This window comes from Arctopsyche grandis, chromosome 12, assembly GCF_051622035.1.
Source record: "Arctopsyche grandis isolate Sample6627 chromosome 12, ASM5162203v2, whole genome shotgun sequence".
Lineage (NCBI taxonomy): Eukaryota > Metazoa > Arthropoda > Insecta > Trichoptera > Hydropsychidae > Arctopsyche > Arctopsyche grandis.
The window spans coordinates 12,107,025-12,134,554 of record NC_135366.1 but is presented as its reverse complement, the minus strand read 5'-3'; the positions used below and the strand labels follow the sequence as shown (position 1 = coordinate 12,134,554).

Below are 27,530 nucleotides of genomic sequence, written 5' to 3'. Positions count from 1 at the left end.
GGTCTAGGAAAAAGGAATTCGAACTCGAACTTGGAAATCGATACGGGAAATTAAACCCAGAAGCAGACATCGAGGAATTGAACACTGTAATTAGTTCGGTTCTAACCTCAACAGGTAAGAAATTAGGTGGATTCAGGAAACAGATTAAATTAAGCAAAATTTCAGCGGAAACAAAAAACCTAATTAAGCATAAAAGGAATTTAGATAGGGATAATAATAAGCAAGAATACAATCTAGTAAATAAGGAAATTAAAAAGAGAATAGTCAGGGATGTCAGGGATTTTAACAGCAAGCTAATAGAAAATACCATTAAGAATAACCGTAGCCTGAAAAAGTGCAAACAGGATCTTTTCTTAGGCAAAAACCAAATGATCGCAATCAGATCAGAGAGCGGAGTAATAATTAGGAATAGAGAAGAAATCATAGACAGAGTTTACACGTTCTATGCAAAACTATACGAGAACGACAACGGCCAATTCCCCGCTCTGGAATCGACACACGGCCAAAGGGTTCCTGCAGTATTGCCTAGCGAAGTAGAGGCCGCGCTAAAAACTGCAAAGAACGGTAAAACCCCAGGGGAAGATAATATTCCCATTGACTTACTAAAATGTGGCGGCCCCCCCCTAATTAATATCTTAGCTAGGCTTTTCAGCAAATGCATCCAGAACCAAGCTATACCAGAAGGATGGAATAACGCAACTATCATTTTAATACACAAAAAAGGCGAAAAAAGCGATATCAAGAACTACCGACCCATTAGTCTACTTTCAGCGGTCTACAAGCTCTTCACGAAGGTTATTACAGAAAGGCTGAAAAATATCCTCGACGAGAACCAACCTATAGAGCAGGCAGGGTTTAGGGCAAATTTCAGCACAATGGACCACCTCCAAGTAGTTGGCGAACTAATCGAGCGCGCCAACGAATATCAACGGCCATTGTGCCTAGGTTTCGTCGATTATGAGAAAGCCTTCGATACAGTTAGTCATAATGCAGTACTTAACGCTCTAAAAACACAGGGAGTGCCGGAACCCTATGTGGGACTGTTAGCTGCAATATATAAGAATGCCACAGCTTCGGTTAAAATTTTTTCAGGTACAGATAGATTTAGCATAGGAAAAGGAGTAAGACAAGGAGATACAATCTCGCCCAAGTTATTCAATGCGGTGCTTGAGGGAGTTTTCAGGAAATTGGATTGGGATACAGCCGGAGTAAGCATCAATGGTCGCTTTTTGAGTCACCTTCGGTTCGCAGACGATATAGTTTTAGTAGCTCGTGATTCAGCTGACCTACTTATCAGACTAACACAGCTGGACAGGGAAAGTAGAAAAGTAGGATTAAAAATTAACGTAGATAAGACTAAACTAATGTTCAATAGTTATTGCATGCCTGATAGCATCCCCTTAGATGATAAACCAGTAGAAGTAGTAAATAATTATTTATATTTAGGTCAAATAATTGACATGTCTGGTAGTAAAAATGAAGAGATAAAGAGACGTATGAAATTAGGGTGGAGTGCATTTGGACGGATGAATGCTGTTTTTAAATCAAAAATGCCACTCTGCCTGAAGAAAAGGATCTTTGATCAATGCGTTTTGCCAGTGATGACGTATGGATGTGAAACTTGGACACTGAACGCCAAGATGCAAAATAAAATCCAATGCACTCAAAGAAGTATGGAACGCTGTATGCTTGGCATAACGAGGAAAGACAGGAAGCGGAACACGTGGGTGAGAAATATGACAAGGGTAGTGGACATAGTGGATAGAGTGAAGAGATTGAAATGGCAATGGGCGGGTCACGTAGCTAGGAGGATGGACGAAAGGTGGACAAAAGAAGTGCTTGAATGGTACCCGAGAGAAGGCAAAAGAGTAAAAGGAAGACCGCAAGGAAGATGGGTGAACGAAATTAGGAAAATGTGCGGAATGAGATGGATGAGTGTTGCGCAAAACAGAGACGAGTGGAAGCGTGTTGGAGAGGCCTTCATCCAGCAGTGGATGGCGAATGGCTGTAAATGATGATGATGATATAAAAAATAGCCTTGCTCTTTTACCACATTTGGAGATAATTAAGGTATTCGACCAGATATCTCTGAATGGATAAAAACTTGATAGGCAAAGATTTATAGCCGAGATCTTTCACCGCAAAGCTCAAAAAAAACTTAACTATTGTAGCAAAACGAACTTTTTCTCATCGGAAAACATTCGTGGGAATTTTCGCATTCCCTTCCTTCTTATTCAATAACGGAAAAGGGACGAAACTTCGACAGCATTATTAAATTATTCATTCGTTTTCCCATGCGTAAAAATGTGACGTCACGTAAAAAATTTATATTATGTATTACAGGAAAGGCATGTAAATGTTTGCTTAAAATAAATCTTAGATACTTTCAACCACATTTTATTTCATGTATATGTATAAAATACATGAACAAAAATCTGCCAACCGACATTGACGAAATTTTCGGCAAAGTTCAATATTGTATAAATTTCTATACATAAATTTCATACCGATTATGAAATTCTTCAACAACTTTTATCTAAAATGATAAAATTTCAAATTAAAAACTCCACAAATAAAAAAAACATTTAAATATCAAATTGATTTAATATTTAAATGTTTAAGCTCAAAAATAAAACTTTACAAATCAAGTGGGCGTTAATTTCAAACGGTCTCGAGCTTTATCCCAAAAAGTCAAAAGTCCTCGACTGTAAATATGAGATAAAAATCTTTAATGTGCGAATTAACCCAAATAAATACCATATATGTGTACCAAATAAATACAAATGTGTAGAATACATTTGTACGCTCCGTTTTTTGTATAGGTAGTTTTCGCGCACTTTTATGGTGAGATAAATTTGAACATAATGGCGCGCTATCGCGATCTCATAATACGGTTTTGAATGACGCGAATCTGGGCCTTATCAGTTTCCAAAGTGTGTGAGAGGTCGCATCTGGTTCAACGACGCACATTTCAGTTATAAATGCGTGAAAGCCTCGGCAACTGTTGCAATCCCTTAAAGGGTTATTTATTCCAAGGGAAGCACAGGCAAACTATTGGGAAACCCTGTGAAATTGTTCGAATACATACATACATATTATATATCTCAAAGTAAATTTACTTAAAACTTTCCATATATGAAAAGTAATATTTGAATGCCATATATTATATTATACATATGATAGTATTATTCAAAGAATTATTATATAATACGTTTAAGCCTGCCTGTTTGTTGAAGTCTGCCTATTCGGTTTTCAACATATTCTTACATGCTTAAACACATACATACGTATGTATATATATAATGAAAAAATATATCTTCATATGTACATACATAACATTCACATAATAAACAGCATTCATTCTATATTGAAAAAATAATAATTTTGAAATTTCTATGAAGAAATATGTATAGTAAGATTTCAGTCTTATATTTTCCATTTATACATTAAAATAATAGTAAAAAAAAAAATTATTATTCATGGTGATTACGGTCAGTCAAATACTTCTAAATTGAACGTTTAATATATAATACATACATATGTATGTACATATGAGCCGTTATATTTGATACTGGCATAAGTCGAATTATCTTCATTTCTAGAAATAGTTTGCATAATAAACATTAAATATAATGTTTTGCTTTTTATAATATTCAAAAATCCTGATGGCCTGTAATACGTTTATTCTGCTTTTCCGAGATTCTGGACATATTGAAATAAAATAATTGATAACAATTTGGGAATTAAGTCAAACAGAAATAGTGTTTTTGGAACTGAAAAATGGATTTTCAAATATAACGGCTCGTTTATACTATGTATATGTATGTCACAGTGAAATTATATTTCAAGTGAAAATATATTTTCACTGACGTTTCAGTGAAATCATAACCAGTCACATTTTTAGGGTTGGTTTTATTAATTTAAGATTAGATTGTTAGGGTTGGTATTATTTAAGGGTTAGGATAGGTTAGGTTAAGGAAGGGTTGGCCCTATTCATTTAAGATAGGGTTGTTAGAGTTAACGTTACAGTTAAACGTTGTAAATTCATTGTTTGATATATTGTAACTGCTTGAATTGGTGAAAATATACTTTCATTTGAAATATGCTTTCACTGTAACAATTAGAAATTCCAAAAATACCAATATTTGTCACTACCGTTGCTACCGAAAAGGAATTATCTACTATTTGAAGTACCAGTATTCATCGGTATCGATTTATTTAAGCAATTATTGCAATACATTTTAATTAATAACCATTGAAATGATAATAAGTTAATTTAATTTAATATTAATTGTAGGCTTTTAATTCATTATTTTAATTGATATTTTAATTAATCTGTAATTAATTACAAAATTATGTTCCGAGTCTTTCTACACCTTGTGAATTTCCAAGAAAACTGTAAAGAGATTTTTGCGTGCTCATTGCTTTGAAGAAGTTTTTCGTGGAAGTGATAGTTTTAGCTTTTAAATATACTAGTTGTTTTACCCGGCTTCGCTCAGTATTTGTAATATAAACAGCTTAAACATGGAAAATCTAATAGTAAATATTCATTGAAAAAAAAAAAAATATTCAACCAATCGAATCGTCATAGAAACTGACTTGTTTTCGATTCTCAACCAACAATACTTACAAAGTCTCTTTCCAAATTATATTTTAAGATTTTTTTTTTTGCCTCTGCTGGTGAGTTGTGTCCAATAGCTGCAACGCTTCTATGTTAGGGTGACGGTGCAGTCTCAACTCGTGCCTCCCGGCGCATTCTCGGATGACTTCTTTTACTTTTTTGATTTTAAGGTCCTTGTGGATCTCTTCATTTGTGACGAAACGATATGCATCGGTGATAATCCTCAAAAACTGGTTTTGACATTATTTTCAAATAACAATTATTTGAATGTATATTTTAAGATGCATTCAAATAATTGTTATTTGAAAATAATCAAAGGTCACTAAACTTCTCATTGATAATAGTCAGTTATCAATCAACATATGTACATATGTATGTATGTATGTACATGCATACATATGTGTTCGGAAATGGTCTCAGGTATAAGTACGATATTTTCGGCATACTTTATTTATGATTTTAAATTTATGACACACTTAACGGGTCCTTTGAATAGGAGGCCAAAATGGATGTTGAATGTTAACTAATTTTTCGGCTAATCCATCCAAACTAGCCGATACAACGTTTTATTCTAAATTCACAACATTGAAACTAACATAAATTGAAATTATTACATTTCAGTACTACCGTTAGTATATTTTGTACTAATCTATGATAAGTTTCGACTGATTACTACTATTTTGCATTAATCATTCAAAACTTATCATAATCGACCGAAATAATCTTCAATAGGTGAATATTAAACTTTTTTTTAAATAGTAAAAAAATCAAAAGTATTCTCAAATAAGAGATACATATGTACATATATGTATATGTATATAAAAAAATCTATTTTTTCGAAATTTTGGCGAGATAAATCGATTGGAGGCACAAGACATTGTTTAAATTTAATGAAATATTTTATTTGACGTTCCCTTGATACGGCAAAAGTTTTCCACTAGGCCCATCGATGAAAATCCAAAATTCGCGTTTTTCGGACTGGTTTATTTATTTTGGTTTATTGGCAAGACTTCCAACTTTGTTTAATCAAATGTTACCTATCGGGCTATGTATATAGTAGGTACATATGTATATATACGTACATACATAGCTTAACATTTACCGTTGGCTAATTACTTTCATATGATATATGTATATATTTCGGATAACAGAACTTGAATAGATATACATATATATATATATATATATATATATATATATATATATATATATATATATATATATATATATATATATATATATTTACAATCGAAAACTGTAGCTCGCCACACATTTATATTGTAAAATATGTACATATATACTGGTACTTACATATATAGCATCTCCTGTAACTGGGTTTGCTACAAACCGCTGCAAACGACGCGGCTGCATTTCAGTATTTGACGTCTCGACGAAATTCGCGACTGTTTTAATTTAAGCATGTACGAAAGACGAGATATTCATTGGGTTGCGCAGATGACATTTCGATGTGCATTGATGATTGGCAATTATTAAAATTGAGCCGGATCTTTCTGGAATGTTTAAAAAGGCAAAAGTCGAGACAAAAATATGAAATGAGCATATGCAGCCGCATGCAGCGAAATAAGCATGTAACTCAATTGAACTTCTTAACGATGGATGTACATGGGAACATACATATGTACATGTAAATCATATCATTTGTATATTGTCTGCCAATTTTTTAATACTCTTACATGACAACTTGAAAAAGTTTAAATTTAATCAAATTCGGGAGCAGCGTTGCACACAGTGCAACCATAACGTCGTCATTTTTAAGTACCCATTCGTGGGAAGATTTAGATTATGAGACACGATTCTGGATTATGGTTTAAGGTCTACTTTTCCCATCAGCTCTAATTAAAGGGAAGTTCCACGGTTATAACGGGCGCATTATCATCCAAATTGCGCCGTTATACAGTCCCGAACTGTGGATTAACGGCAGCCCTCTTAGCCCTCTTCTTTTAAATTCGCCTTTTCGAAACGACACCGGCTAATTATTTCAATATGTGACCCTGCACCGGATTAATACGAAAGCTTAAATCTACGCAATGCAGACATCCCAACCCACCGTATTAACCTGCTAATCGCTCACCCTGAATTCGAAGTGAAACAATTTTGTAACGGTATTAATTAAAATCTTTCTATGTGAAATATGTTATTACAAATAAAAAATATAAAATTGTCGTTAAGTTAATTTGAACTCTTCTAAATGGTTCATTTTATAAAACAAACACGACAAAACAATTACCACTCTGTTTCTATGTAATGTTGTTTTTTTTTTGCATTAGCGGCGATAAGTTACAAATATCGCTTAAGCGCCTACGTACAAAAAGAAAATTTGGGACAAGGCGAAAAAATACAACAATAATAAGTCAAATAAATGAGGAGGAAAATGTAACAAAACGTTTCAAATAATGGAAAAGTTTTGGTGGTGAATTTCGCAAAATGCCCCAAAGTGCCGAGTGGGTAAATAATATGACGAGGAGCTTAAAGGATGGGAAAACAAAGACCGGAATGGGAGCAAAAGCGCAACATTTGCTTATAAGAGAAAGGGCTTTTGGGACCAGCATCGACCGTAACTCTAAAATGGATAAAATAAACCGAAAGCTGAAGCCCATTGGATATACATATTTTATTAGGGAAAGGTACGATAGAACCGTGCTATGTGATTGTGAAAGTGTACGTGAAAAAAACCAAGTGTGTCGCAAATTCTATTTCAATCACACTTAAGGAAACTTTGTTTTTGCTGCTATATTTGCAAATAAACTCTCTAATCTTCATAAAAGCTATAAGTATAAATTTCATCTGTTTGTTTGGCGACTCGTGACTTTAAAAACAGGTGGGACACGAGGAGACTAAAGACATCTCCCTACATATATATTTTTTTATTTTTCTATAACATTACATTTATTATTCTATTACCGTTTTGGCCAAAGGGCCCTAGACTAAAACACCCGCACATCACCGGGAATATTTGTACCTTTTCGCTATTATTTTAGTAGTTAATTATAATTAGTACTAAATAATTGTGTTTTGGAATGGATTGTATCCCTTTTAATAGAATTATCTCTGAAATTTCTAGTAATGCTGTACGAAGCACGTATTTATTTACCTGTTTATTTATTTTTAATCTTGTAATTCATACATTATATAATAACACCACCGTATATACATGTACACATATGAATAGGTGAATATTCATGTAGTATGTTCGTAGATAGCAGGGCTGTGAAGTCGGAGTCGTAAAAAATCAACCGACTGCAACTAATTTTTAATATTTTCTTCAATTTTTCATGTTCCTCTGGCAAGAATTATATTATATCATATTTTAATTCTCCCATTCCTCGAGGCCTTCGATTCTTAAATTCACTGGATGGTGCCATTGACATTTGTCATATCTCTTTTCATTCACTGCACCGCTTCCTCGGTTCCGGGGGTCGCGACCAACTAGAGCTGCTAATATTTGACAATTTTAATTGTTAACTGTTGACTTGGCTGTTATATTTTTATTTATTGTAAGAATTTTTAATGTCATGTATTTATTTTTCTTCTTATGTAATTCATGTATTTTTTCTTCTGTTCTTAATCTGTTTAGCACACTCGTCACTTTGGAGCAATCTGTTAGGCAAGTGTGCAAGATTAATTGATATAAAATAAAATAAAATTAATAGTATTACGGTATGTGTCAACTAGAGTCTCCAATTTTATTGAAGTAAATTCACTAATAAATTTAAATTTTATAATTTCTTTATAAAAACCATGAATTACATTATAAATAAAAACGTTAAATCGCACGTATTTTGATGTGTTGTTGTGAAAACCGATTGCTTCCTTCGTCTTATACTATTTTTTATTCTCATTTTTATCATTGATTTATGGTGTATGAAATTCATTTACGTATTTACATAAACTTTTAATGTATTTACTTTACTTTTACTTTATTTAATTACCAATAATTCAATAAATTGGGTTACATGTCAATTTTTAGTGATTTTTTTCAATTCTTTTTATTTTGAAAATCGCTATTTTTACAAACCTCTTCTTATTTATTACTAACAATGTTATATGTATGTTGGCAAGAAAAGCTGCTCTCACTAACTTCGTTCAAGTTGGAATCGGAGTCGAAATCGAATCATAAAATAAAGTCGAAGTTGGTGAATTTCGAATCGACTCCACAGCCCTGATATATAGACAATGTAATGAAGAAAATTTGTCGTCTGTGCCACGCAAGTTTATTGTTTCTAGATATGAATGCTCCTTTATGCGTGATGATTGTTAATTTAATTTATAACACAATAGACCTTTCAAATACGATTTCAAGATTGTCCCGAATATTAAAATATGCCGAATAAAGTCGTCGTGCAATCATAAGCTTTCCACGGCACAATGGAAATAAATACGAATATAATAAGAATTGTATTCATCCATTTTGATGATGATCGTCGAGGCGATTTCCGGTGCGGATCTTTCAGCGGATTTTCGCTGAATTATCCCATTTTTTTTCCCCCACTCTCAGCTGTAACATATTCCTTTTTCGTGTTTCATTTTTTTTCTTGTTTGAATTTTCGCAGATATTAGTGTTTCACGAAGCTCGGGGGCCTTTCGTTGAAGAGTTTTACCAGTGCGTGACCCACGGTTCGTATACGGAGAAATGGCAGGAGCAGCTCTACACATCCCTATCTTTGCTATTCATGTTCGTTCTGCCTCTCATAATCCTGATGTCGACCTACGCTGCTACCTTTGTCACTATATCAAGTAAGTCAAGCAACTTTTATCGCGCAACCTTCACTATAAAATGTATGGGACACGATTCACATACAAATTTTGGATTTAAGACGGGAGATCTTTCAAGACTGATTTTATTCACGTAGATTTATATTTAGTAGCGAAAAATATCGCCTCGGGTAAAATAACGGAAGCTAATGGTTTCGAAGAAAAAATCCAGCACTTTTTTCAAGCTACGCAATATTCCGCGTTACTAAATAAATAAGCAAGCCATAAATCCTTTCGAATCCTCGTGGGGATAATATATTATGTTTGCCAGCAAAATCATAATAGATTTCTCTGGGTCAACACCGACGCGATCAATCATCATCGTCGTCTACGCTTTCCTCTCACTGACGATTTATTTATTGAAATATTTTCAATCAGTCGGGTCACATAGCACAAGGTCAATCTGTTGAAGTGTACAATATGTTTAATATAGATCATATATATTTACGAGTACATACGTGCGCTTGTGTATATTATATTTCTTACTGAAGTAGAAAAACAAGACTAAAATTTAGAAATTTTCCATGCGTGAAAATGAAAAATTTTCAAGAAAAAATTCAATTTCGAAGTTTTACTCAAAGTGAAGCAATTCGTTTGTGTGTAAACGCACGATTTTCCCATTCCGATAAATCTTCTACGAAAAGGAAAATCAAAAATACTCTGTATTGTAGGTCGTGGACTAAAAAGACAGGTACGCTTTCAAAAATATGTGTATGTATGAATACATTTCATTCAAATATATAAATGATCGTTCAAATATTTATAAATCTATTATATTTTTAATCACGATGCTGAGTCATAACTACATTTTTTTTCCGACGCATAAAATTACTCTCCGAACAAAGTTAAACTTCGCATTGCGGGAAGAATTTTTAATTAAACATTTGTTTGAGCTTCTACCGAAAAAACCTGATTAATTTACTTAATTAGCGTCAATTCTCTCTTCTCGTTTTGGCTCAGTTATGAAGGCTTATGTTTTTGTACTTTTACCCTTTCGTATACACAGCATAGATACATAATTATGTCTCTCATACTTGCCACATCATTTTTTATATATTAATACCTTTTTTGTTTTAAAAAATATTACCTAATGAATTTGGCCTTAAATTTGATACCTTTTTTAAAATTACAATAAACATATGACAGTGAACTGAATCTTCAGTAAGTTCCAGAAATTTAAATTGCATATAATCATAATATAATCGAAAAATTTCCCACGTTAACTTTGCATATCATTTTCGGCGAATCAAGCTCGCCTACACCATTTTTGAAATTCAGCTTTTTTCCATCTAGATTCCTTAATTAGATTTTTAACATTTTGCTTTTTAATTTCATATTCATGTAATGCATATTATATACGTACTAGTTTTATGCCCGTTGAAATTTCAACGGGTGCTTTCGGATTGATACGTGATTTAAAATAAAGTTCCAATATGACTAGTAATAACTAATCGGAATCGGAATTGAAATATAAAATCTGGAATATATATATATATATATATATATATATATATATATATATATATATATATATATATATATATATATATGTATATAATAAAAATTATACATATTTATAAAAATTAATCAATTCATATTTTTTTTTGTTATTATACATATGTATACGTTTTTATGTACATACATACATACATATTATAAAATAAAGTTTAAAGACTATCCTTTTATGGACAACATAATTATTTTCTAATATTTTTTTGAAAATAAATACATTCCAGTTACCTTCAACGAAAACCCAGATTAACGAATAATTAAATAACGGCAACGATCGAATTACACGGTTTATAAATTACTAGCTATCCAGAGTAATTAATATAGAATCTTTTCCGATACACATTTATTTTGAAGAAACGTACCAATTACATGATTTAATTTAAAAAACAAAAACATTTTTATATATTATTATATGTACATATGATGTTTAAAATATAGATTCCATGCCTCACATATAAAACGAATTTCCCAATTTGTGACTAAAATATCGCTTACATGCGGTAAGAAAACGAGGAAGAACATACATACATATACATACATATATGTAAATTTTATATATGTAAAGTATGATATATAATATTATAATAATGATAATTATATATAAAAAATAATCAAATAAAAATCGTCAAAATATCCCAATTATTCTTGTTTTATTTCAATAAAAGATTTTATAATTTTAATTGGACTCTATAGACAACATCAAAACGGTATAATAATTTATTGAGCTGACATCCTTTTTTAATGATTTTATATTTGCATTTATGTGTCCGTGCCCATTGGCTGAAAATCACTTTGACTTTGACAAATGAAGATTCTTGAGTTCCTATTGAATTAAATTTTATGACTTGTACATTTTGGTTTATATAATAAAATTAATAATATAATAAGTGTATGAAATTTTATAATTGTAATATTTTATATAAATACAACTTTACTCAAATGATACCAAATGATCTGTTTTCAAAAGAAACATTATTATATTTGTATGTATATTCATATTATATATATATATATATATATATATATATATATATATATATATATATATATATATATGTACATATATAAGTATATATATATATATATATATATATATATATATATATATATATATATATATATATATATATATATATATATATATATATATATATATATTGTTTCACGAAACTTCTCTACCTTGATTCAACTTATGTACATACATATATGTATGTATGTGTTTTATATACCGTAAAGTTTTCTTTTTTCAAACTTCCCCTTTTAAACACAGTTTACATTAATTCAGACAATGTCAAATTTACATGTGTACACTCAGACATGTTGTAAACGTTTGCACAAGCACTATTGTGGTATTGCGGTGTCTTTGCATAATACTTAATGTTGTTTTAACGAGTCGTTAAACTACTACGTCACAACGAGAACCTTTAGAATCTAGCATAAACCCTCTCAACATTAATCGTCTAAGAAAGCGTAGGATCAAAAGCTTTCGGCACGAGTAAAACTATTTGATCCTTGACATAAAACTAATTAACCGTTCAAAATTATTGAATTCCCTTCATTTCCTCTAGCCATTTATACATATATACATATGTATATAGCTTTAATTGTTGAATTCAGAAATATGAATATAAAGTCACCACTACACTATTTGATTGTGAAACTTAAATAGAATTTACTTTGACACAAAGCAAAATATTTCAGATTATGTTGAATGATATCATTAAAAGCATATCCTTATGTTTATTTTCAGCTTGTAGCAATTAACTCAAAATGTGCTAAGTATGATAATAGATATATAAAGAGAAACATGGGATTTGAACGTGTTCGAGAGTAGTTAGAATGAATCTTCAAAGTGATTTTATTAAATTGAGCTCCGTTCAAACTTCATCGAGGATATTCTAGAGAGTCTTCAGTTGACCTTGTTGAGTTTTCTTAGTGATCCCTTAAAAGCTTTTCAATCATTCTTTTGGAAAAGTGCACAAAATCGTTGTGGCCGCCATTCGAAGATTGAAAGATCCGCAATTCATTTTCCGTGGCGCTGTGAAAGCTTTAGCGTCCTTCTCGCGGATAATCCTGCAGCAAGATATTAAACATGGAAAGCTTTCTTCTCTTAAAAGCTCGATTATTTTCCCATGCACGACACGTACGGCCAATGCCACATGAAATAAAAAATTCTGCACTCATTCTTCTTATATGTAAAATTGATTTCATCAATATATCATACCAATAGTATAAAAGACGTGTTAAGAAATTCCTTTGCGAGATAAAAAATGTTTCCGCTATATATCTCTTACCTAAAGTAGGTTTTTCATCTAGCTATATTTTCAATAAATTTACATTTAAACACTTTGGCTTTATGTATAATGTTTAGTGGTTATTATATAATCTAATTTACATATGTATATATATATATGAGCCGTTATATCTGAAAGAGGCGGAAGTTCAATTTTCAATTCCAAAAATACTATATCTGTTTGTGTTAATTCACAAATTTTTATCACTTATTTTAATTCGATATGTCCAGAATCTCGGAAAAGCAGAATAAACGTATTACAGGTTACCAGTATTTTTAAATATTGTTAAACGCAAAACATTGTATTCAATGTTTTGCGAAATATTTCTCTAGATGAATAAAGGTGGACTTATGACACTTTTCAAATATAACGGTTCGTATATTGATAGCACAATGCAATTTTAAAAATAATAAGTCATTTTCAAATCAAATAAATTATAATGTGTTTATAGAAAATTTAACTTCAAATGTCTATTTATGTTATCCAACACGGTACGTCAACAGCTCGTCGCAACACTGCACGGAAAAGACTACTTCTATTCACTCTATACAGCACCACCCGTTTTCGACACGTTCATACTTGTTTCGGATGAGTGAAAAGCATAATTGGCTTACATACATACATTACAGAACGCGACAATACGGCGCAATATTGCTTGCGTAGTATATTCTCCTTCTTCTTAATGCCCTGTTGCATCCGAACGTTGGCGACCACCTCGTCGATTATTTGCAGATATCCGCATCGGTCTTCAGCGGCTCGAAACACCTGCGTAGTATTGTCCAATCAAAATTGTCATAATATGACGTTTCCACAAATATTCATATGCGCATGGCATCGCTTTCGTTATGACGGGTGCACTCGCCACTATGACGTCACGGAGACCGGTTCTGCTCGATATGTTTCGGTACTGCTGTATAATATTAATAGATCGTGTCCGTTGCTGCTGTTTCCGATACTTCACATACACATTACGGAACATATGAATGTTTCCATATAAACTGTAGTCAAGAATATTTTTCGTACTGTTGTTTACGTGCTTTCGCCGGCTTTAAATTTTCTGGTTAACTATTTTCTTATAACTAAAATAATTGAAATACAGGGAAGAAAACGCAATAAACGGATGACAGGTAAAATATTTCTGTGATTGAAACAAATGCGAAATTAAATTTTAAATGACAAAAAGTATTCTTTGTTGAAATTTCCATTTTAAATTTATCTACCTTTAGTTAATATTATATTGTAGATCTGACTTACACAGACAGTTATGAAATTGAAACTTTTCAGTCGTGTTTGCTCGAGTGAATAACATGTTGTATACAGAATTTTACGTAAAAATGTATGTAATATATTATGCAATCCTTTTTATATATTTCAGGAAGTGAAAAGGTCTTTAGGGCTGAAGTCACTGGCAGGAGACCCGACTTGAACCGAAGAAGATTGATTCACCGTGCCAAAATGAAGTCATTGAGAATTTCCGTCGTCATTGTCATTGCATTCGTAGTATGGTGGACTCCTTACTACACCATGATGATTATATTTATATTCCACGAACCTGACAGTCACGTAATATCACAATTTTTTTTTATCTCTATATTATAAATAAAAAATTTAATATCAAATACTTATATTTTCAATTTAAATGTAAAACTCATATTTTCCAATATGGAATTTAATTTAACTTACAATGAAAATTTCATTATTTTATTCAATATGCTGTTGTTAATTTATTTAAAACTAGTTTTACCCGGCTTCGCTCCGTATTTGTAATATAAACAGCGTAAACATGGCGAATCTAATAGGAAATATTCATTTGTATTAATAATAATAGGAAATATTATATGTATATATATATATATATATATATATATATATATATATATATATATATATATACATATATATATATACAAAGTCTCGGCGCACCGACATCTCAGCGCAAACCAACTAAGCGCCGACCTTTCGGCGCAGACAACTCATCGCAACGACAACTCAGCGGATGACAATTAAGCGCATGGACTATTCAGCGCAAAATCAATTTTTTCAATAAGTTTCAAAAATAATTACTGTATTGAAATTGTCCGTCATATCTACATGATAATTTCATAAATTTGAATAAATTTATTTGATACTCTTTGTGCCTTGAAATATTACGCAAGCAGGGTTTCTCAACTAAGGCCGCAAAAATTTATTTTTAAGCAGGGTTTCTAAACCGGGCACAAAGGCACAAAGAGTGTCAAATAAATTTATTCAAATTTATGAAATTATCATGTAGATATGACCGACAATTTTAATACAGTAATTATTTTTGAAAACGCATTTGAAACTTATTGAAAATGTTGATTTTGCGCTGAATAGTCCATGCGCTGAATTGTCATCCGCTGAGTTGTCGTTGCGGTGAGTTCTCTGCGCCGAAAGGTCGGCGCTAAGTTGGTTTGCGCTGATTTGTCGTGCCACCACAAAGTCTCTTTCAAAATTATATAATAGATGTAACAACGCTCATTTCAAGTAGTAACCTTCAACTTTGTAAGCGGATTTTGATAGTATATTCTATAATAATATCATAAAACATAATTTTACCTACTTAACGTCTGATGTTATTTATCACCAAAATTTAATATGCGCATTTTATATGTGATGTACTTGAAATGTAAGGTTTCTATTTGAAATGAATGATTTCTTGTTCAACACATGCATATATTATAGAATACTACAAAATCTTCGTTTAATGTTTTCACCTGTTATTGATTTTCAGTTAAGCGAAGACCTCAGATCTGGAATATTCTTCTTTGGAATGTCAAATAGTTTAGTAAATCCCATTATATATGGAGCTTTTCAATTATGGCCTGGTCGCCGCCGTCGTGGAAGTAACAGGTTCATATACTTTTATGCTGACAAGTTTTTTCAAAAATATTACTGGGTTCAATACGTTGAACAGGTCCCCCTTCACACGAAGATTCCAGTCACCCGTCAAAAGGGTTGATCGCAATATGTGTAAATTTGATAACCGTTCAATTTTACACGCAACGAAAAAACTACACTCCATATTGGTGATATTATCTGTGATATATTTTTTTTATAATTGTTTATAACATTTTTATATGAACTTTATATATGATTAAGTAGATATGTTAATGTGAGTTATACTGGGCATATCTCTAGTTTATATTTTAGCATAATTCAATCACACGTAGAAAGTTTTCATTTGTTTCATTTTTCCATTCAATAATTTGATACAATATATTTGATACTTAACTTTCTTTGTGTACTGTCAATTGTGAAATAATTAAAAAAATTGTAATTTATTTAGTGCTGCTATCTGTCAATGGTGAGTACCAATCTATTCGTAGTCTATTCTGAATGTAGCTGATTTTTTTACACCTATTTTCAGTAGAATTTTCACTAGCCATCTGTTGGTGTTTTTCGTTACTATTTTAGTGAGGCTTATTTTCTACATTTTGCTTTCATTTTATTTTCGTCGATAGCACCACCTTGAGTATTTATTTTACATTAAAATATTCATAAATACTAAATATGCCTTAGTATAATCATATTATATTATAAAACATGTTAACAATTATATTTAAATTTAAACATTTAAAACCTTTTTCAAGCATGTCTTTGTGTGAATTGATTTGTTTGAAACATTGGACTAAATTTTAAAATATTTTTACATATTAAATTTTAAGGCACTTATAAATGCTATTTACATATATATGCATATATGTATGTATGTATTTACATACATAAGGGAAGGGGAAAATATGCGCCCCTTTTATAAGTGGAAATTGTGACAATAATATAATACACTTAAATAAAATAAAAATTTATATTAAACACACTTAATTTTACATTTCCAACTTAATGTGAAATGTAAAAATAATAATGATGCCTTCATGAAATAAAAATATACATTGAATAAATTTGTGTCAATACTAAAATTATATTTGCTTCAAAGTTCAGACAATTCAATTCAAACATGTTGCATGATTAATACAATGTTTATATAGATTGTAGTATTTTGCAATGCGATTAAAAATATAAAAATACACTTTTATTTTGTCTCGACAGGGATTTTTCATCTACAAGAATGACTCAAGCGTCTATTCTAAGAAGCAGTACTCGTGTCGTAGACCGAATGAACACGAGAATCAGAAGGGAGAGCGACGCTTATCCAGAGGAAGCTTCTTTGGTAAATCTGGACCGGGAGCAGGTCACCAGGAACAGCAATATTAAACCAAAGATCAACAATCAACATGGACGAGTATCCATTGGTAACGGAGTGGTCTCGTCCCACTATGATCACAGTCTTGTCGGTGTTACGAACGGTGGTGCAATAACGAGAGTTTGAGTGTTGGACGGTTTAGTATACCTATCATACTACCAAAACAACTATTACCTCAGTACTCGAATAGAATTAGATAATAGTAGATAGAAGAATAAGTTCAGTTTTACGACGGAGAAGAAATAGTGCTATTGAAACCATTATTCATGGAAAAGTGATAGTACATTATAAGCAGTGCCAATGAGAATATTTTTATATCTTAATTTTAAGTGGGCTACATAAGACTAAAAAAAAAAGTTAAAAAAAATTTTGCCTAATCCTTGTTACTCAATCAGAATTATAATTACATATTCGTGTATAAAAATAATGTGCTCAGGAATATACAATGTAGTCAGTATTTCTAGCGATATAGCAGTTAGACTGATGTGTATGTGTTGTATAGTTTTTGAGAAATGTGGTAAGCAGATACATATGTAGTTACTAATCAGAAAAAGAATGTGTATATTCAAATTCTTCAAATAGTAGCACATTTTAAGATTGCAAAAAAATATATTTTCATATATATACATATATATGACTAAATTAAATATATTTTCAAGTACAAAAATATTTTAAATGAATTAATTAAAAAATATTAAACCTGCCAACGTGTAGATTTTTAAAACTCAAACATTATTCAGAATAAGTACAAAATAATTTAACTAAAATAAAAGATATATATTATTGTTTAAGCTTATGTAATCAAACCTAATTCCATTCTAATTTCAATGGATTTACCCCAACTGTTTTATAACTAAACGAAATCTTCCTAAATAATATTTTTAAATCATTTTTATCATAAATCAAATTTTTGTTTAATAAAATTTTAATATATGGCAAAAATTTGGCGGAAAATTTCAAAAAACACTTGTTAAACACCATTCATTGAGACTTTACAAGTATTGTAAAAAAAATATATAATTTAGTGATAGTGAAATATATGTACATACATGTGTATATTATATATGTGTTTACATATTATATTATATGAATTTAAATTCAAAATACAATCTATTCGAGTCAATATTAAATATTCATTAGTTTTAATAATATAAAATCATTAAAAAAATCAAGCCAGCAGCATAGCTCGGACGTTAAGCTTCTGCTTAACGTCAAGAAGGTGCCGGGTTCTATCCCTGAATGAAAATGAATTTTTCAGAGTATGCTGTTGGTCAGACCTGGATTTGTGACTCCAGGTTGATCGTTTCCTATCAGAGTTTGCCAATTTTCTCTGATTTCATTGTTGAAACGGTTCCCGGAAAAAAAAATTGGCTAAAAAATCCTTCCTACCTACTATGTCACCACTATTTGAAATTTGATGGATGTACAATAAGAATTTATGTACAATTCATAGATGTCTCGTTAATTTGCGAGTTTTTTCAGTGTCTCGCAATTCAACGAATTATAATAAAAAATGCTGCATTTGTATTTGTAATTGGCCAGGAAGGCGCATTGGGATTTTCCTGTAAGGCCTTCCTGGTATATATGTAAAATAAAATAAAATAAAATTACAATGTGATTATTGTATATTTGAACGTAAAACATATTTATTTAATTTTCCATTTAATATTCAGTATTTACAGTCTAATCCCGAAGGCTCCAAGAGTAAAATAGTATGAAAATGTAAATATATTTTTAAATTTTTGATTTTTAGGAAATTTATCATCAAATATTTTATATTTATAATTTAAAATTTTTAAAATATGTTCTTTACTACTGTCCATGTAAATTACATACATTATGATTATATTTTTATGTATATTGAATTAAGTATAAAAATATATAATCATGTATATGTTGTGATAATTAAATGCATTTAATATAAGTAAATGTATATACATATTTGTATTCAAAAATCCTATAAATTAAATCATTTTGTAAAAAACCGTGTTTTTTATAATACATACATTAATGATTTATGTGACTATTTTATATGTTTTTAGGTTATGTGACAAAACCAGGACATTTTTGTCAAAATAATTTTTCTAAATACTTGAGTTCAATAATACCAACAGGTGAACAATCCCAAGGACAGATACCCAAAAAACCAGTACGAATGGCCCCCTTAACATATATACATAAATATATAAATGCCATCGAACTAAGGAGTCTTCAAAATATGATTATGTTTTTATTTTTATTTTTTTCAATAATAACATGGCAGCTTTACTACTTACACATTATCTTCCATGAATCATCAGCTACAGAAGGTCTTCTCATATTATATTTAGATTAGTCATATGTCAATGACATTTCCATCCCTTATCCTCATGACTTTAAAAATCCCTTTAAACATCCATATAATTCTGGAATATATATTTGTGCACGCCGTTTCCAAATTAGTAAGCGAATATGAAAATCATTTAATGTCACATTGCACCATTAGGATGATGGAAGGTTATTTTCTCACTCGATACACAATAATAATAAAAATGCCAAACTATATTTATTATCTTGCTTTATTTTTTTATAAAGTAAAGTAAAACTAGTTCTAAAAAAAAGAACATCTCAACCAACTCTGTTCACTCATATAGATATTGTAAGTATGTATGTATATATGTATGTACAAACACAAAATAAACCCCCATATGTACTTATAAATCTAAAAAAGACATTACGTCTACAGTTTTACGCTATCTCTAAATTGGTCATCTATTGTACTTTTGCTGCTAATAGATCTCTACTATAAAAGAGAAAAAATACACTTAGTACTTGGCACTTTTGCCAGGTAATGTTTTTCCTGTGTCCATACGATGCAATGCGTTACAGCGCACGTGATTGTACACATGAGATACTTCTCTAACAAATATTTCTTTATACGACTAACAATGTGTGCACAACAATGTGAATTAATTTATTTATGAAATTCATTATTTATTATATGTATATACTCTTTTATCCCAAACGATATATATTATATATTAATACATACCACCATTTAATCCTTTCTTTTTCAGTACGTGAGATTATTTTGCATTTCAGTATTAAATATTTACATTTATGTATAGGTATACTACATATCCTTAGAACTCCGTTGAATCCTAAATATTAAATGCATATATTTAGTATGATCTTTGTAATGTATATGTACGTAGATTCAGCACTTCTTATATCTCTGAAGAATAAAATAAAGATTTAAGAGGTAAAAGGGAGAGGAGAGGCATTTTATTTATTTTCAGGTAGATAATGCTTAGTTTAGTCTAAGTTTAAACTATAGATATAAATCAAGAAAATAAGAAAGATATCTATTCAGTAACTATTTCATTTTCATCCGATACTTTCTGAATAAGAAAGCTTATGTCAATGAGCATCTAAATTAACCATCAATACTTATTAATTTGTTAGTACATTAGATATGTAAAAAACAAACCATAGAAACATTTCAATTGAAAGTGAGATAAAAAATAAAATAAAGCATTCAGAAGGCATTCAATTGAGGCACAATCGACATCAGTATACAAATACATGTGTACATGTCAAACAATCCAATTTTTTTATCTCAATTAACATTCATCTATGCCCATCGGTGTATTAATTTTTGATCCTGTTCACATTTTGGAAATCTCAATACAATTGGTATACAATAATAGATAAGTACAGTTAAGTAGACAAATAAGTACTAAAATATTGATATACATTATATCACATTTATATTGCACAATTATAATTGTAATTTTACAAATTACATATACATATTGCACTTTTGGCCTAACGAGTGTTTAATTCAATATTTGATACAACAATTTATTTAAATGATATATTTCATAAATTCCTGTAAAATTAATGAACAACGCTGAAATCAAACTTTGAAATTGAGTCTAATTACGTTTATCATAAGCGATTTCAATTTAGTCAGATTATTTAATATAAGTAAATTTATAATATCAGCGGCTGCTCAAATAATCTATTACAATATATTAATATATAGAGATAATCTCGCAGAAAAAAATGTTTTGAAGCTTTGTTTATTTGCGTATAAGAACATTAATAATATAATTTAGTTTAATAATCAAAAGAGGAGAAGTTTTTTTCAACAAACAAGAATGAATATTGACTTCAAAGCATGCGCTTTCCAAAAATATATACTTACTACGTATTTATTTTTATAAAATGTATAATACTTTATAAAAACCTTTCATTGGCAAGGCAAATAAATACCTCAATATGTACGTTGGATGTGTTTCACTGATTATTTATTACAAAGCCTTGTGATTTGTAAGCAATATTAATATAATAATAACAAGCACAAAATTTCCACTAAACTTATGGACGAATGTCATTTTAAAGGACTCTCGATATTTTCGGTGTAACATTTATTAAGTTGTGTACATCTAAAGCAGCTGTGCAATGACTGGCTTTGATAGACACATGTGCTCAGCGCCTCGAACGGGAAGTCGGTTGAGACAAAAGTGCCTTATCATTTCAGGAATAGTGTCGAACGGCCTACTGAACTGCCCAAGAATATACCTGCCAGTATCTTCAGATTGCTGAATTCTCATATGCATGAAACCACGAGCTGATCTGAAAATTACAACAGAAATCTATGTACTTACATATAAATGACGGATCATACATTTGCCAAAAATTTAAAATAGATTTTGAATATAACAATTTGTTAGTTTATATTTAATTTGCCATTCAATTCAATTTTATAATACTTACTTGAGACTTAGGGAATAATCTTTTCGTGCTGATTCACAATTCCTAACCAAAAATCCTCCTTCTGTAGCGCCCCGGAGAACACCTTCTGCTTCTACTCTTGTCATTGCTCCATGATACCAACTGTAAATATAAATTTGAATGAATTATAATGCACAATATAAAAGTTTATTCAATTTTAATAATAAAATACCCTTGTCTTTCTAATGGTAATGTAGTATCCACCACATCAGCCAATACCGGAACATTAGTAGAGGTGCCAAAATTGAGGTTCAAGCCACGACTACCTTCTGTGGGATTCGATTGAGAACCGCTAACTTTGTCTTCGAGATTGAGAGTCAAATTCGGCCTGGCTGTACCTGAAATTTATGAGATATTTTCATATAAATAAAACTAGAAAAATGGGATACAGATTGCCTTTTTCGACGGAGCGCCTCGGTGTGATGATGAGGCAATTTATAATCTCGACAGATTTTCGCACCCCATCGCACAAAACGGCTACCCCTTCTAAAGAAAAGAAATCCTCTTTAAGCCCCACCCCCTCCCTCCTGCTGATTTGACAGGTCTCGAGTAACTTTGACTGATAGATAACAAGCATTCGAGAGTGAGAGAACTAACGGGGAATTTATCCCGGGGAACCGCACGACCAAACCAAAACGCGACAGACTAGATGTGGCACGAGAAAAAGTGGCTTTCACTTCAATTCCTTTAACTCCCCGTGATGGATCGGCAACGGCGAAAAGTTTGCGACTCGAGATCCACTCGAATGAAATGGGGAAAAAAATCGTCTAGAAAAACATATGAAAGTATAGACAACAAAGGGTCTAGTAGCGTGACTTGTTCTTGAACACCGACTTTTGGTCCCCGGTGACCAAATAACTTCGTTAGAACATATTCGATAAGAACAAAACAACCTAAGACTATGGAGAGTAATTTATACCCACCTAAAACAAATGTACAAAATATTATATGTACATATTATAGTCAATGCCAATCAGAGAAGAAAAATTATGCAAAGGTTGACAATATCTACACATTTACGCATTCAACATATTTTTGAATTATTGTAAGCATATAAGTAGCATTTAAAAATAAAGTAATAAATATTTTTCCTCAAATTTATTTTGCAATGTATCTTTTAATATTTTTAGATACCAAATCACTAAAATTATATGTATGTATCATAAAAAATTGATATTTTAAAATATCTTATTTCTATTTATAAAGATTTGGAAAGATGGAAAAAATTGACCTTTCCAGAAAATGTTATATGGAGGTTAAAATACAGTATTATGGGTTAATATATGTAGAAATTTAGGTTATTCCAAATTGAAAACCGTAGACTTTCAGGTGAAGGCAACAAGCAAATGAAAAATCAACTTTATATACATATATGTATATATGTATATACATATGTTAAAAAGATGTATTGTACAAACGTTAAAACCAGTATACAATATATATGTACCTATATATTCAATAAACTAATAACTTCGATTATATCAGCTATAAAGATTAGACCCATCCACCTGTCTTACTAAATCAACAGATTTGATCACACATACAAGTTAACTGATGAATAAATCAAGTGAATTTCATTGCGTTTACATGAGATATATTCTATATACACAGATACACTGTGCCAAGTGATAAATTTCCAGTCGGGACGTTCGGTTCAATTTCTGTCCAACCCACGTTCATCGGTGGGTCGGTCTGTGGGTTATCCGTCTTAATCAGCCCCTGTGGCGATACGCCCACCCTAACCGGACGTGATGGGAACGAATTAACCCTGATTACATCACTATTACAAATATACTCCTTCCGTACCTATCCCAAACTCCGCATTTCTCACATTCGTAACTTGCACTCCCAAGGCGATCGTTACTGTTCTTCCATAAATTTTTACCTTGGGCTCTATCCGCCTCCTGGACGCTGTGGCTCGACGAAGCGTGAGATCCTCCGCTACTTCCGGGACTCGTAGGAGCTGGAGCACGAAGACGCCTTCTAAGCTTAGGCATGTCGAAAGGAAGTTCTCTTAAGTCTACAGAAGTGGCACTTCCTGAGGTGCAAGCGTCTTGAGCTGCAGCCCTCCTCCTCCTCAATTTAGGCATATCGAAAGGCAAATCTGAAAAGTCTATCTGTCCGTTATTGGCATCGACGGCTATGCTACTATTACTATTGTCCATCGGCGCTTGGTTCAATTTCAAAAATCCTAAAAATGCATTTCTAGATTTGATTCCATCGCGCGAGTGAATCGATATTCCGCTATCAGATCCTTGAATCTCCGTATCTCCAGCGGTCGCTTGCTGAAATGCTAAATTAAGCAAATTCTTATTCTGAGGCATTCTCCGTTTTATCTTAATGTTGACATTGTTGTCTTGAGTCGCCGCTTGATTGTTCACATTAACGTTCTCCGTATCTTCCGGTGAAACTTTCTGAGAATTGTTATTCTTTATGTTGTCGGACGTCTCCGAAGCTGGCTCCTGCGACGACTTATCCGAGATCGGACTCAAAATGTGCAATTTATTAGCATGGTGCGATATAAATCCGCTGAGGGGGTTCGCGTGGTGTAAGTTTTGGAAACAGCTATTATTTCCCGAATCGGAACTGTGAGAGCTTAGCGACGTAGAGTGCCTACTTTCAGAACTGCTTGTACTACGATTTCCTTCACTGGTACTGCTGCGTATCGATTCCATACTACCACCACTGCTACTAGTCGCCATGCTTTCCATGCTCGAATAGTTGTGTCGCCTCCTATTCCCAGGCCTTCCTTTGAATTCTAAAATTGGACCGGATTCTTTCGAGCCTCGGAATCTGTGCATCTCAGGCGTGTCAGTGTCCGATGTGGCTCTGCCTTTAATCTCTAAAAAAAGTCCATTGTGCAGACGAGGTCTGCCCTTGCTTTCGGACATTCTATCTTGAGTGTCTTGGATCATATTTCGCACCCTATTGCTGCATTCAAATTCGGCGTTGTTATTTGATCTCGATTTAATTTCTATGATGCTACCCTCGCTACTGGCAGGGGTTTCCCGAGCCCTCAAAGACTTGACCGGAAGTCGCAGATCCTTCAAACGAGGATGGGCCGGTTGGGATGGTAGATTTGGAGCACTTTTGATGCTATTCATGGCTACGTTGTCTTTACTCTGTTGGAATTTAGTGGGCAGAGGAGCTGTTGAAGGCGGCGATGGAGTATATCCTCTAAGAGGCAATTGGGAGGTGTTTGATTCCCGGCTTTCGGAATTGTTCAAGTCTATGTTCTCCAACTCTTCGGATAGTATTGAGACTACGCTCGCTTCGTTCTGTTGACGGTTTGGCATGTTTTTAGGACGTCTGTTTCCCTCGTTGCGGACGGCGGCTTTGCGACGGTTTTTGGTCGGGGCTTGTAAGGACGAAGTAGGATCAATGTTGGAGGAAGAGGACGACGGAAAAGATTCGAGGCCTATAACGCGTCCGTCGCCGCTCAACTGTAGCAAGATGGGGTGGTTGCTGACTCGATCCACATCATCGAGATCGTCATCGGAGCGTGCGACTTTGCAGTCGAAGGCCGTCTCGTAGATCTGTCGAGCCCTGGCCGACATGTCGAAGTCTGGCGAGTAGAATACAGCTGGCTGGTGTATGTGCGGGCGGCAGGTGGTGCACGAGCGCCTCGGTGGCATCGACAGGCCGTCCTCGGATGAGCTGTCTCCACGGTCTAAGTCCACAAAAAGGCCATCGGTTGTGACCGTATAGCGATGCTGAGGGCCCAAGCTGGCCGCCTTTCGATAATGCGCGAGATCTCCGTAATAATAGGGCGAAGGTTGGCGAAGGCTCGCTGATCGACAGCCGCGACCTCCTCGAACATTCGCATATGCGTGAGCTTCGGTGGAAGCTTTTGGACGCAAGGGTGGTGGAGCTGTGGCGCAAGAACCAGCGCACGTGGCCGACTCTGGACCGGGATCTGGATCGTTGGCCCTGGAGACGGTAGATCTATCGGGTGAACCCCCAACGGAGCTCAGATCCGAGGAGGACGCTTCCTCAGACGATCCATCTGAAATTATACAAAAGCACAATGTTAATTCAAATTTGAACTTAATAATTTATACGGGAAATGCAATAGAAAAAAACTGGGGTAATTTTTGGCGACAAATTTTCAACCGTTTACTATCAAGGAATACGGAAACGCTTTTTTTATAGTGGATTTTTTATTTTGATTTTTAAATTCTTTTAAATTATTGCTAAATTATGTTCTATTCTATCTATTTTAATAGCTACTGATCTTCTGATCATTTTTTATTTTAAAATTTTATTTAATTTTTGTTAGTAGTTATAGTATTATATTATTCTAATGTAGCATAATAGGAAAAAAGAGCTCAAAAACGTATTTACAAATTCTTATAAATGCTCATAATACATCTTATACATAATATTAACTAAAGATTCTCTAAAGTCGACGATCTAAAGCAGATTATGTTTAGGTAATCTATGTTTATACCTGAAGGGTATAGACATTTTGTTGTGATCACAGAGACTCTTCACAAGTGTGTATGTATGGCCATTAGTGATTAGTATGGTTACTAGTGATTAACCACTTAGTATGGTTATTAGTGATTCTGTCAAATAATCTACTGATTAGTTTGTTAGTAATGCCTGTGACTATTACGGAATATGATTTGGGGTATATCCAAACACTGCAAAATGCATTGCAAGGATCTTTATATAATACGATCAATAAGCATTTATACATGACGAATTTTTATACGATAATCATACACAGAAACATTTATGGAGAAATTTTTGCAGCATTTTTTTATACACACCGGTAAATCTTGAATAACTCAAGATTTGCGAGAGAAATAGGGGAGGGAATGCCAATTTTACAGGCATTTCTCTGATAAGAAGCGATCGACCTCAAATCACAAACCAAGATCTGGCCAGCAGTGGGAATCGAACCCGTGACACTCTGCTCGAAAGCATAATATGCTAACCACTATTCTACACCGCTGGTTACTTGGAAAGTTGTAGCAAGTGTCAAAACAAATAAAAAAATTTAAAACTTGACTTGACAAAAGACATGGTTAAGATGTTTGATGTTACATAATTATTTCTTATTTAGCAAAGAATTTTAAGATTTTATGTTTATTTACAATTTTTTAAACACAGTTAAATTTTCCAGCCCATAACAAAGTCTTGTTTAGTATGTAATATAATCACATATTTTTACAAGATTTATACATTAAATTAAACAATCTCTAAAGCAAGTAATTGTTCCAACTTTCCAAGGGAAGGCGCGCAATTTATCATACATTATTTATTCGTAAAACTTTTATCTCTAAGTCGTATTCAAAAACGAATCCTCAAGAAGTTCCTATTT

At 32.3% G+C, this 27,530-nt stretch overlaps 2 protein-coding genes across 2 annotated transcripts in view; one reads left to right on the top strand and one right to left on the bottom strand.

The window, feature by feature from the left end:
* Positions 1 to 18,106, top strand: part of LOC143920557 (gonadotropin-releasing hormone receptor-like) — a 76,866-nt gene extending 58,760 nt beyond the window's left edge. The window contains exons 3-6 of the mRNA XM_077443475.1: positions 9,193 to 9,376; positions 14,576 to 14,763; positions 15,953 to 16,071; positions 17,269 to 18,106. Coding sequence (XP_077299601.1) covers positions 9,193 to 9,376; positions 14,576 to 14,763; positions 15,953 to 16,071; positions 17,269 to 17,548 — 771 coding nt within the window. The 3' untranslated portion in view covers positions 17,549 to 18,106. The remainder of the gene's footprint in view (positions 1 to 9,192; positions 9,377 to 14,575; positions 14,764 to 15,952; positions 16,072 to 17,268) is intronic.
* Positions 18,107 to 19,990: 1,884 nt separating this feature from the next.
* hwt (SH2 domain-containing adapter heavyweight) overlaps positions 19,991 to 27,530 on the bottom strand; it is a 35,466-nt gene continuing 27,926 nt past the window's right edge. Inside the window, exons 4-7 of the mRNA XM_077443319.1 lie at positions 24,087 to 26,207; positions 22,374 to 22,539; positions 22,184 to 22,303; positions 19,991 to 22,042 (exon numbers count right to left, since the gene is read on the bottom strand). Coding sequence (XP_077299445.1) covers positions 21,853 to 22,042; positions 22,184 to 22,303; positions 22,374 to 22,539; positions 24,087 to 26,207 — 2,597 coding nt within the window. The 3' untranslated portion in view covers positions 19,991 to 21,852. The remainder of the gene's footprint in view (positions 22,043 to 22,183; positions 22,304 to 22,373; positions 22,540 to 24,086; positions 26,208 to 27,530) is intronic.